The 12,502-nt window shown below is 41.6% G+C and overlaps 1 protein-coding gene across 2 annotated transcripts in view; it reads left to right on the top strand.

Annotated features, from left to right (window-relative positions):
* LOC117291643 (low-density lipoprotein receptor-related protein 1-like) overlaps positions 1-12,502 on the top strand; it is a 68,547-nt gene that overhangs the window by 20,733 nt on the left and 35,312 nt on the right. For both annotated transcript variants that reach the window (XM_033773486.1, XM_033773487.1), the window contains exons 27-44: positions 373-597; positions 943-1,120; positions 1,925-2,031; positions 2,417-2,571; positions 3,167-3,299; positions 3,693-3,821; positions 4,282-4,413; positions 5,088-5,222; positions 5,617-5,746; positions 6,303-6,581; positions 7,113-7,237; positions 7,677-7,799; positions 9,222-9,458; positions 10,288-10,468; positions 10,643-10,847; positions 10,984-11,176; positions 11,515-11,640; positions 12,066-12,197. In XM_033773486.1, the coding sequence (XP_033629377.1) occupies positions 373-597; positions 943-1,120; positions 1,925-2,031; positions 2,417-2,571; positions 3,167-3,299; positions 3,693-3,821; positions 4,282-4,413; positions 5,088-5,222; positions 5,617-5,746; positions 6,303-6,581; positions 7,113-7,237; positions 7,677-7,799; positions 9,222-9,458; positions 10,288-10,468; positions 10,643-10,847; positions 10,984-11,176; positions 11,515-11,640; positions 12,066-12,197 (2,925 nt within the window). The remainder of the gene's footprint in view (positions 1-372; positions 598-942; positions 1,121-1,924; positions 2,032-2,416; positions 2,572-3,166; positions 3,300-3,692; positions 3,822-4,281; positions 4,414-5,087; positions 5,223-5,616; positions 5,747-6,302; positions 6,582-7,112; positions 7,238-7,676; positions 7,800-9,221; positions 9,459-10,287; positions 10,469-10,642; positions 10,848-10,983; positions 11,177-11,514; positions 11,641-12,065; positions 12,198-12,502) is intronic.

The raw sequence follows: 12,502 nt of genomic DNA, 5'->3' as shown, positions 1-12,502 counted from the left end.
TTTAACTTCTTCTGCATGCAGTCTATTTATTTCTACATAAGGCTTAGGTGCCCATTATAAGTGTAGCTCATTTACTTTCCCTGTGCCTCTTTTATTTCCCTTCAACTCCTTAAGGAGTGGTCATTCCTGGAATGAGGCAAGAACCACATCATTGAGTCCAGGTAGGTCACTGACCACTGACCTCCACACCCACCTCAGTATTCTAGGAATACCCATTACTACCACAATGACCTTCTCACCACCAGGCTCTGGGTGAAAGTTCGGTCGTGACTAATAATGACATTATAGTAATTCTAAATATCTCTCTGATTGTTTTACAAGATCTCCCAAGATCTCTGCTATTCATCCTGCTCTCCTCTTTTTCTCTCTCAGAGGACAATGTATTCTTTGTCATCTCTGTACCGACCGAGATCCGAGGAGTTCATCTGAGCGATGGATATCACAATGTGATTCCAGCTCTGACGGTCCCCAGCGTCGCCAACGCCTCGTCTGTTGATCATGACGTGGCTGAGCAACGCTTGTACTGGACCGACTTGGAGCATAAATCTATCAATAGGGCTTACATCAACGGCACAGAGATTGAAACCGTCATCGAAGGTAAGAGCGCCCTCCCTTCCCCTCCTCCTCCTAGTCATCATCCTTTGGGCGGGGCCGAGATCTTGGCCATAATGTCTTGCCCAGCATCTTTGTCAGTCATCAGGCACGCTTAGGTCATCTCACCCAGGTTCGAATCCCACCCAAGTAATATGCCTGTGATTTTATTTCATAGAACTCGGGAGTGTACTGAGTATACAGTGCTCCTGGCAACTGCATACAAACAGCCCACTAATCGTCTTCCTCAGTTGGTTGCCATCCAACCGATCTTGGAGCTCAAGCTTTGTACAATGACAAATAAATAAAACTTTCTGATCATGTTTCCTTTTTTAATTTTGTGTTGGACAGGTATACCGGATGCCTACAGTTTAACAATTGACTGGCTGTCTCGGAATATGTACTGGACCAGCATCTCAGCAGAGAAGAGTAGTTTAAATATCGCTAGGCTGGATGGGAGTTATCGCAATGAGATTCACGTCCGAAACCTCACAAGTCCACGAAGTGTCGTTGTGCGTCCTGTCAACGGGTAAAGAAAACGCCCGGACACGAGAACAAATATCTTAGCTTAGTTAGTTAGAGTAAATTTTGTATAAAAGATTACTCAAATGATTTCTCACTTATCTATATACCTATACCGATCATCTCGGACTGACGATACCCAAGCCTACATCCGTATGGACTTTAAAAGGGGTAACCCTGTTTCAGCCCCAGGAGAAGGTGGCAACGGCCTCTGGAAAAAATGATTGTAGCCCACACCTTGAAGTGGCCTTCAGGCCTTGTGTGTCTGGCGACTTGCATAAAAATAAAAATAATAAATTTGACAGGCAACTTGGAGGCAACTAACTGCAGTGCATGCTATGGGATCACTTTGGTTGCACATGAGTCATGTTTATAACATTGTCTTACGATCCACTAGAAAAACAGGTGAACATTTAAATGTGAATGGCTTTTCTTCTTGAAGATTGCCGGGAACTGGTTACAATATGGATGGAACTGGTTACTTCCACCATTTGGAAGAAAGTGGTCGGTCAGTGTGACTTTGGTTAAAGCGGCCCCCCACCTATGGAATTAACTCCCTCCAGAAATCCGCCAGTCTGACTCAATCATAACATTTAAAAAACTGTTGAAGACTGAACTGTTTAGAGCCTATTAATTTGTTTATTGTTTATTCTCTATTTGTTCAGCGCCTTGATCTAGTGCCTAGGATACGTGCGCTTTATGAGAACTTTGTATTATTATTATTATTGTTATTATTGTAAATTGCTGTGTATGACAATGCTCTAATGGTCCATTATTTAACGCATACATGTACTCTTTAATTCTTTGCCAGGACCATGTATTGGATCAATGCAGGGGAGATACCTACAATAGAACGAGCCAATATGGATGGAACAAACCAAGTGTCTGTCATTGCTACTGGTTTGAAGGACCCTGTCGGTAAGGATGGGTTCATTAACCCCCTTCACACTAGATGAATTACCAAGCAAATGACTGGGAAAATTTAGTCGACCTTTTCACACTTGTAGAACTGGCAATTTCCTGGGTTGGAGCCATTTTTGCCAGGAAAAAGCTACCCCTGATTGGGAGTAGGGGTAAGCAAGATAACACTAGGGTGAGCATATTGAGTTATCATTTAACCCAGGAAAATTGCCTCAAGTGTTTGCACTCTGATAGTTCAGCAAAATGGTTATTAAATTGCATGAAAACTTTATAAAAGCCTAAAAAATATGGGTTTTCCCCCCCTACTTTTAAGGACCAAATACCATGTCTGTTTTGGACATCTCTACATCAAGTGAAACCATTTTTGTTTTTCCTTCCATAGGTCTTGCTGTTGATGATGTCGGAGGTCGGATCTATTGGACAGATGCAGGAGATCAGAATATACAGTCGAGTGACTTGAGTGGCGCCAATATACAGATATTCTTAGCTCTGGATGAAGATGCTGAACCATCAGCTATTACTGTCACTGAATCGTGGGTATGTACACCCGGCCACCTTGGGGTCCGCCTGCTGTTCCTTGTGAACATCAATGTCAGAACCAATGTTGATCAACTTGGGAAGGCTATTGATAGGCTGCTGTGCAGGCAATGACTCTAACGAGTCAGCATTGATAGGGGGCAGGGGAAATTGCAACTTGTGAATGAGAGGAGAGAACTGATGAACAAGTTGGGGTGGAAACTACAGTAGGGGATGCTGGACCTATTTCATTTCATATGTGAATTCTGGTTGTGAAGCCACAGACTCTTAGAAAGGCAAACTAAATTCACTGTACTAGCCAAGAACCCCATGGAGAGAAGACATCTAACGTCACACTTGAGATCCAGATACTATAAGTTATCACACAAGCGCGAGTGGAATACGGAAAAATAAAGCGCTTCTGAGTTCCATATCCAACAAGGCTGAAGTGAGAAGACTGGTCTTTGATAGTTACCAAATGTGTCCAGTGCCACTGTACCTTTTTAGGGTTTGCCTAGAAAAGATGGATCTTCATAAAGGTTCCATTTTTCTTTTTACGTTGAATTCTTGCCACAAGTTAACATTTCTGTCCTGTATTTTGTGTGACATCCTTTAGGTTTTCTGGGCAGAGACAACCACAGTCAAGTATGTCAATAAGACCAACACAAGCACTAACAATATTCAGGTGCTTAGAAAAGACGTTCCAGGATTCAAGGAGATGTTCCTCTATGATCCAAACTCCAAGAAAGGTAGAGATCTTTAATCTTGTCGTAATACAATGAGACCAATGGTTAACTAGTGGCTGGTTCATGATGGACATAGTGCACACTGAAGTTGAAGTGCGAACAACTCTAGTCAGTTCTGCTTGCTCCAGAAGACGATCAGAGCATACTGATCGAAACGTCGAGTTAAACCAACGGTTCTTTTCAGAACCACCCCCAACTCACTAGAGATAGTCATTACATGGTGTTACCGCAAATCTTTCCATTTCTAGTCAGTTCACCTAAAATTTGAAGAAAAAAACAGTCTGAGAAGCAACAGCAGATGAATCACCTTAACTGGCTTCCTCTGCTGCCACTTCCCAGGTTAAATAGTAAATAACAAAACAACTTACTAATAGAGCGATTTTGTTCCTGACTTAGCTACCAGTAACAGATGCTCACAGGATCAAGGAGGTTGCAGTCAACTTTGTATACCGCTACCTAATGTACAACGTGTTTGCGCATGTACAGCCGGCTACACTCTGCAGGACGATAACATCAGCTGCAAAGGTAGGTTGGATAAAAAAGCCGCCGTTGTCCAATTTCAACAAGAAGTTCAGTTTAAAATTTGCTAAGTAAAGAATGATCTATCTTTGCCGTCGCGGGTTACTGACCAAAATACCATGTAAGATTGCCTGAAACTGGTTGTCTGCTTTTTAATGCTTAGAAGCAAAGTGTCTGCTTAATGGCCTTATGAAAATGCACTCAAGACTCTCTTCTATATAGCAAGCACAATAAATTAGATTCGCTTGCAGAACATTAAGAAATGTATGGCGGACATTTTTCAAAATGTTTTTTTACAAGTTTTTTTTCATCGTCAATATTTATAATATTTTCGCTGCCTTTGTTTTAAAACGTGAGTTTCGTAACCCAAAGGACTGTCTAGTGTTTTACCCTTTCCCTGTATGATCATTGCATCATGCGTATCTTCAAATCCAACATTTTTCTTCCTTTAACATTTTGTTTGCAGGCGTTGAATCCTTCTTGATTTTCTCCATGGATACCAGCATCCGTGGCACTAGCCTTGACCAGTCAGGCGAGGGCGATCTACTCATTCCGATCACCGGTCTCCTCCTCTCTGTAGCCATTGACTTTGATGCAGGTTAGACTGAGCTTTTTCTTCACATAAAATGTGTTTTTTTCTATGTGCTTTCTTTTTTTACTGTATTCATGTACTTCCACTTGACTGCTTATGTTACACTTTGCTTCCAAAAGTTCATTTTGAAGAGTCTTTTTAAAGGCAGTAGACACAATTGGTAATTACTCAAAATAATTATCAGCATAAAACCTTACTTGGTAACGAGTAATGGGGAGAGGTTGATAGTATAAAACGGCTACCTCTGAAGTGACTTAGTTTGAGAAAGAAGTAATTTTCCACAAATTTGATTTTGAGACCTCAAGTTTAGAATTTGAGGTCTCGAAATCAAGCATGTGAAAGCACACAACTTTGTGTGACAAGGGTGTTTTTTTGTCTTCTTCATAGTTATCTTTTAACTCCGACGACCAATCGAGCTCAAATTTTCACAGGTTTGCTATTTTATGCATACATTTGTTGAGATACACCAAGTGAGAAGACTGGTCTTTGACAATTACCAATAGTGTCCAGTGTCTTTAAAACATTTCTGTTCACTTCTTGTATATGTAATTTTCTTTTTGTTCTCTGACCGTTAGGCTGTTACAGTTATAATTTTGGGTTACTTCAAGAATAATTCTTGATAAATCTCAACTTATTTCACATTCCTCTACTCAATGCTCACCTTCTCCAATGTTTCACAGCTAATAACTTCATCTACTGGGTCGATACCTCGTCTCATGAGATCAGTCGTATCCATCGAGATCACACATCCAGAGAGGTTCTAGTCAGCGGAGGGTTAGGCAGGGTGGAAGGTCTTGCCATCGACTGGATCGCAGGTAAGAAACAAATATTTTAATAGATGTACTTTAAAACAGCAATTTGTTAACACTTTAGAGACTTTAGAGCGGCTTGTACCAAAATGCCTAGAGCGGCCGCAAACAGCCGCAATATTTGACCAACTTTTGCTCAAACAATGGGGGACAAAAGTAAAGGTTGGCGACTGAATTGTCATTTTCCAATGTTTTCCATGTAAACATAGAATCTACCTGTACAACTCAAAAACAACATCATGTATTTCTGTTTCGTATTTCACATGTACAATTTGTGACTGGTACCTACTAATTTCTGCTTAGGAGACAGTTATTAAACAATATTTTCTGCTTAAGCAGCTTTATAAAATTTGCCCTTGGTGCTATGCTTGAAGAATTTTATATTTTTGCCCCCATTCAGGAAATATGTACTGGACTGACCAGCAGTTGGACGTGATCGAGGTAGCCAGAGTCAATGGAACATACCGTCACACACTCATCTCGGAGAACCTAGATAAACCGAGGTCCATTGTCGTACATCCTGTCATGGGGTAGGTATTGGTATACAGGTACCATACTAGCATACCAATGGGTTCCTGCTGTAAAAATATACATGGCCAAATGGAAAATAGAAGAGAAAGTAGTCTAGTTCCTTGTATGTGATGCTTAGAGTCACACCTTAATATAGGCAACTTCTCATTTGACTCCCCCCCCCCCCCCCAGGTAAAAAAAGTAAAAACATTCAAACACCCCAACAAATTGTAAAACAATCAACCGGGACTGGTGGATGGTTTAGCTGCATGACCTGGGTTGAAGGCTGTTTAGCAGAAAATATTGCTAAGCAAACTTCTTGGCTTAGCAAGAAACGACGGATGACTACTCAAAGCATAGAGTAAGGACTATGCTCAAAGCAATGGTAACAGTATGGTGTTCTGGCTGGTAACCTCTTTGCTAAGCAAATTTTTGCAAGTTTTTGTGCTTTACAGGCTGTATGAAAATTGACCTCATAATTTGAATCGAAATCCTAGCAAGAATGTCCAGAATGTCCCTCTTAATCCCGATTTGATCATCTCACTTTAACTCCTTGGATACTTCTTGTCTCACTAGATACTTGTTTTGGGGGGACTGGGGGACGGAGCCCAAAATTGAGCGCTCCCGTCTAGATGGCTCCAATCGCACCACTATCATAGATCTGGACATCGCCTGGCCGAATGGGCTGACCATTGACTATGAAGAGTCAAGACTGTACTGGTGTGAGGCCAAGCACGATGTCATCTACTCTGCGGACTTTGACGGGAATAATATAGTGAAGGTGGTGGACAAGGTCGGCATACAGGATCCGTTTTCCATCACGGTGTTTAATGAGCACATCTACTGGACAGACAGGTAAAGAAGTTGTAAATTTGGTAAAGGTGGACAAATAATCTTGAAAGGTTTTGTGGTGACAGAAAGGAGAGCCCCCCCAGTGCCAATAGACGATCTCTGTGTATAACTTTTTTGTCATTTTGGTTCTAAAGGAAAGAAAACATCCTGAAATGTTGTCAGGAAGACTGTTGATTTTACCAGAATGCTGCCTTGGCCCGGGCTGTTTTTTCAAATGCAATATCAACCTCCACCTTCACAGGTACCCATTTATACCCCTGGGTGAAGAGAAGCAATTATAGTAAAGTATCTTGCTCAAGGACTGGGTTTGAAACCCACTCTCTAATGACTAAACCACCAGAAATTGAAATCGATTCTCTGAAGGCACAAGATATTTTCATTCAAGGTAAACAAAATGTCCCCCCCCCCCCCTCATTCTGAAATGTTGTTAGGAAGCTTGTTAAATTTGATCCCTTTTGAAAATGAAATCAAAGATTAGGGTGTTGGCTAAACATTTTCTAGGATATTAGTTGACATTTGATTTGTTTGTTTCAGGACTCATCTCGGAGGTTCCATACATCGTGCCTTAAAGACTAATGGTTCAGAGAGGTTTACTCTGCATGAAAATTTAGGTCTGCTTATAAAAGATGTACACGTCTATAGCAAGCAGAAACAAACAGGTGAGATTAGGTGTCTACCTCATGGGCGCCCACTGTCTTTAGGGTTGTAACGGGTTGAGACACTTGATTTTAGGTTTGTGTCTGGGGTTTGATGGGTGTGCTCCCAAGGTCTTAGGTTTATTTATGGGTTCTTGTGGCCAAGGTTCTGATTTCTGATTTATTTTTAAGCCTCAGCAAAACTGTTTCAGTAGTGTCGTGGTAAACCATTGTCACATGCTAAAATGATTTCCGTCTCATTGAGACAAAAACATTTTTTTGTGTGTGTGAAATCGTTGCACTCATTTCTCAAAAACTACAGCACCTCAGAAAGTAATATTTTAAGGAAAGCTTTCTACGACCATTATCATTAAACCGTGTAAGTTTATTTTAAATCTGTTTAGACTTTTGTGTTTTTTTGTTGTAAAACAAGTACCCAAAACCTTCATTGTTTTGTTTGTAGGTACCAGTGCCTGTGCCGGGGATGGCAATAAATGCGACCAGCTTTGTTTTAGTGTTGAGAACAATCAGAGTACGTGTAGCTGTACCTATGGACTTCTTGCTTCTGACGGCCACTCATGCGAGGGTTAGTAGCAATTTTTTTTATAACTATAATGCTAAGAAAAAAAAAAAATGTTGTGCGTCCTGCCTTTTTGAAAAAAGAAGGGTGGCCCATGTTTTTTTCTTATAGGCCGCCCAACACATTTTTTAAATTAATTTTTTTTTTTTTTTGAAAAAAAAAAAAAAAAAAAAAAAAAAAAAAAAAAAAACAGGAGACGGGCAGGGATGCTAAACAGGTTTTTTGTAAATTATATATTTGGCCTAATGCATTGTTAGTCCATTTTGGGAGTTTGTTACCTGTGTGTACAATGGCAATGCACACAAGTCTACACTCTCATTAGGGTCCCAATTTCATAGAGCTGCTTAAGCAGAAAACCTTTGCTTAGAAATATTTTGCTTAACAGAAATAAGCCAGGGTACCCAGTCACAAATTATACAGGTGACATGGTTGTTTGGCTGGTAACCTTATTCTGGCAAGCATAATTGTGTTGTGCCTTGCTACTTTTGTTGCAAGCAGATCTATGAAATGTGTTCATGTCTTTACATTCAAAGTAACTTCCAAAATGGCGCACCAAGCAAGATGCTTTACCATTTTTAGTTGCTTATAGGTCTTTGAACTAGGATTGGTAGGGCTTGTTTAAGAACACAGCCGTCAATTTCTCCAAACTCTTCTTAACTTAGGATTAATCTTAGGACTTAGGATGAGTCCCAACCCTGCATTGTAGCATGCAGACCTTAAGATTGATCCTAAGTTAGAACGAGTTACTCGTCCTAAACTCGAGAAATCGGCCGCAGAATACTTATCGTTGAAGTGTAGGGGTTAACACCTGTGCTTCTGGTTCACTTAGCAAGCATTTTTGTTTACTGTTTTCCTCAGGCTTGTGAGCTACAGTGATTAAGTTCACTTATGAGGCATCCTTTCTTTCATTACCAGAAATATATATATAGGATTTGAGGCATTGCATGGTGAGGTATCAATGTATATTTGGTTTGCGGTAACACCATGTGTGTATCTACTTGCCAGGTAGAGTTGTTCTTAGGGAACTGTCTTGCTTTATTCTACTGCCGTCTCCTGACGATGACTAGAGCAAGCTAGTCGAAACGTTGAGACCAATTTCAGAACTGACTCCGCGGCAGTACAGTTAATTACGATCCTATAAGCTAAAGTAGTAGTCCAGTCTAATTTCTATACCATCCGCCCTGGTAATAGTTAAAAAACAGGACAGTTCTTTTCAGAACTGAGAAGTCTCCCGAACCTCCGATTATCTACTTCACGGCAGTCGAATAAAGCAAGACAGTTCCCTAAGAACAACTCTACCTGGCAAGTAGATACACACATGGTGTTACCGCAAACCAAATATACACAGAAATATATAATAACAACACTTTTCATGGATAATAATATTTTGTAGAGATTGTTAAACGTTCCCTCGTCCTTCATTTGCAGAGTTCGACGCTTACATACTTTTCTCTCAGGGGAGTGTTCTAAAAAGTCTGAACATCGACGTTGAATTAGAAAGCAGTGTTCAGCCGAACAAACCACTCGCGAACCAGGAATTCATTCGAAATGTCATCGGCTTGGCCGTGGACTACAAGACAAAAATGCTGTACTATACGGATATACAGCAGGGGAGCATTCACTCAATGCAGTTGGATGGATTCAACCATAAGACCATCATTGAGAGTACGTTCATACTGTACCCACTTGTACCCAATTTGTACCAGTTCTTCTCCCGTATTTTACATACATGTATCAATCTGTTTGCCACCCTGTACCCACTTGAACCCAATCTGTACCCATCCTCTGCCCGTATTTTACATACATGTATCAATCAGTTTGCCACCCTGTACCCACTTGAACCCAATCTGTACCCATCCTCTGCCCGTATTTTACATACATGTATCAATCAGTTTGCCACCCTGTACCCACTTGTACCCAATCTGTACCCATCCTCTGCCCGTATTTTACATACATGTATCAATCAGTTTGCCACCCTGTACCCACTTGAACCCAATCTGTACCCATCCTCTGCCAGTATTTTACATACATGTATCAATCAGTTTGCCACCCTGTACCCACTTGAACCCAATCTGTACCCATCCTCTGCCCGTATTTTACATACATGTATCAATCAGTTTGCCACCCTGTACCCACTTGAACCCAATCTGTACCCATCCTCTGCCCGTATTTTACATACATGTATCAATCAGTTTGCCACCCTGTACCCACTTGAACCCAATCTGCACCCGTCCTCTTCCCGTATTTTGCAAACATGTATCCATCAGTTTGCCACCCTGTACCCACTTGAACCCAATCTGTACCCATCCTCTGCCCGTATTTTACATACATGTATCAATCAGTTTGCCACCCTGTACCCACTTGAACCCAATCTGCACCCGTCCTCTGCCCGTATTTTACATACATGTATCAATCTGTTTGCCACCCTGTGCCCACTAGTACCCAATCCTGTACCTATCTTTGTATAATTCACTACTATTTGATTGAACCACAGACACTGGTTCTGCTGAGGGCATAGCGTATGACCCAGTCTTCCAAGAGATCTACTGGACGAGTTACACCAACTCCTCTATCAGTCGCATCAGCCTGACTAACAAGGACGCTGCTGAGCAGGTGCTGGTGAGGCTGTCTGGAGACGACCATCCTAGGGGAATAGCTATCGACACATGTACGGGGTAAGTCACCAGTCACGATTATGAATTCACAAATCAAGAAATAAGCACGAAGCTTGGTAGGATTCAAACCCACAACCTTTTGATTGCAAGTCCTGCAGTCTAACCACTGGACCATGGTGAGTTGAACCTTACCAAAGATCCACTCTTACTGAAACTTACTCTCTCTCTCGCCAGGTTTTTATTTTGGTCCAACTGGAACTCGGAGCACCCTCGCATCTCAAGGTCCCTCCTCGGCGGGACTGAGGTGGTCGACATCATCACGGAGGAGATTCAGATGCCAAACGGGATCGTCATAGATCACGCTGCCGCTAAACTCTTCTGGTGTGACGCCTGGTTGGATAAGATTGAACGAACTGACTTTGAAGGGAATAATAGATTTGTGAGTATATCTCTTGGATAGACAAACTTTTTGTTTTCAAATATATTTTTTAATGAGATATTTGAACTTAGCTCTTGAAGGGGAACAGCAATTTTCCTCTGTTTTTTATCTGAAGATCTGGCTGTTTGATTAATAGGTGATACTCCCTCTGGAGCCGGTACATCCCTTTGGCCTGGCAGTCTTGGGAGAACACATCTACTGGACCGACTGGGTCAAGCGCTCGGTCATCCGTGCCGACAAGTACACCGGCGGCGATGTGACGGTCATGGTCAGCAAGCTCCGTCAGCAACCCATGGGACTGGTCATGGTCTCGGAGGACGTCAGTGAATGTAAGTGGATTTTGCCTGCCTTCTTTTATTTCTCTTGGCTCCTTGCACCGGTGACCAATGACGTCACCAACGCGGCATCCCAGTTTAGCTTCCTATGTGAGCTGTATAGGGATTATTTTACTCAAGACTCAATGTTGTTCAGGAGTCGATTTCATAAAAGTAAAAACATGAAAGTTTGGCCTGAATAAAGTGTCTACTTGGAGCTTTGAATCCATGTGTTTTCCTTTCTTCTTTGAACAGACCTTTTGTATACTCTGTTTTTTCTTCTTCCAAGAATTAGCAAAAAAAAATACTAGTTGTTGTTAGTAAATTGCCTGGGTCCATCTTGCTGTCATCAGGTACAGAATGGCGTTGCCACACCTACAATGGTGGCTGTGATGGCACATGCGACACAGATGAAAAAGGACACATTGTGTGCTCTTGTGACGAGGGTCTTCATCTTTTTGAAAAATTCAGGTGTCTGGGTGAGTAGATAAATTCCCAGGGGGTGATCGATCTCGTAAGGGGGTGACTTTATACGATATGATTGATCTCGCAGCTCAATTTCTCCCTATTATGCCTTGCTCGCTCATAACCCCTGGAGTTGGTTAAATAAACTGGAACACTTAAGCCATGAGGCCAATCCACTTTGCATAACCCTCAAAAGAAGCATCAAGTTAAAGAGCGGCTGGTCCAACTGGGTACTGTCGGCTTCATCTTTGTATTTATTTTTTACTGTCGACTGCCTTTAACCATTAAGGCAATTTAGAAACAGGATTTTTAACAGTGAAAGGGTCCACCGTGGTTTTTTCCACAAATTTTGGCTAAAGTATGCTTTGATCATTTTCTCCTTTATGCCGCCAAATTCCTCTTGATATACGTCAAGTTTTGTTTTTCTTCAAACCCACAGAAGCGGAAACTAACAACTGCTCCCGGTCTGATGAGTTTGTATGCGGGAATGGTGAATGTATACCCTATGAAGACACCTGTGATGGGTTGCAACAGTGCGAGGACGGCTCCGATGAAAGGGAGTCATATTGCCGTAAGTTAATACCTTAACCTTCCCAAGTCCATCGAGAGCCGTCTAATGGCCAATTTTGAATGTGCGTAGCTCTGACAAAAAAAAGTTCACCAGCCCAAATACCATGTTGTGTTTAATATGTGTGGTTGGTTCCCTGTTAACTGTTTACTTATATTGTGTATGGAAAAAAATGCTTTTCATCGGTAGTAAGTGGGTATTTGCGATGGGAGTGATTGTAGAAGTGAATGATTTACAACCTGTGCGCTCTTGGTTTGCGGTGCTGCATACTCCTCAGGAGTTGAGTTGGTTTCCAGAAGGGCTTAAGA

This window comes from Asterias rubens, chromosome 6 (genome assembly GCF_902459465.1).
Source record: "Asterias rubens chromosome 6, eAstRub1.3, whole genome shotgun sequence".
In the NCBI taxonomy this organism is placed as follows: Eukaryota; Metazoa; Echinodermata; class Asteroidea; order Forcipulatida; family Asteriidae; genus Asterias; species Asterias rubens.
This window is presented reverse-complemented; position numbering and strand designations above follow the sequence as displayed.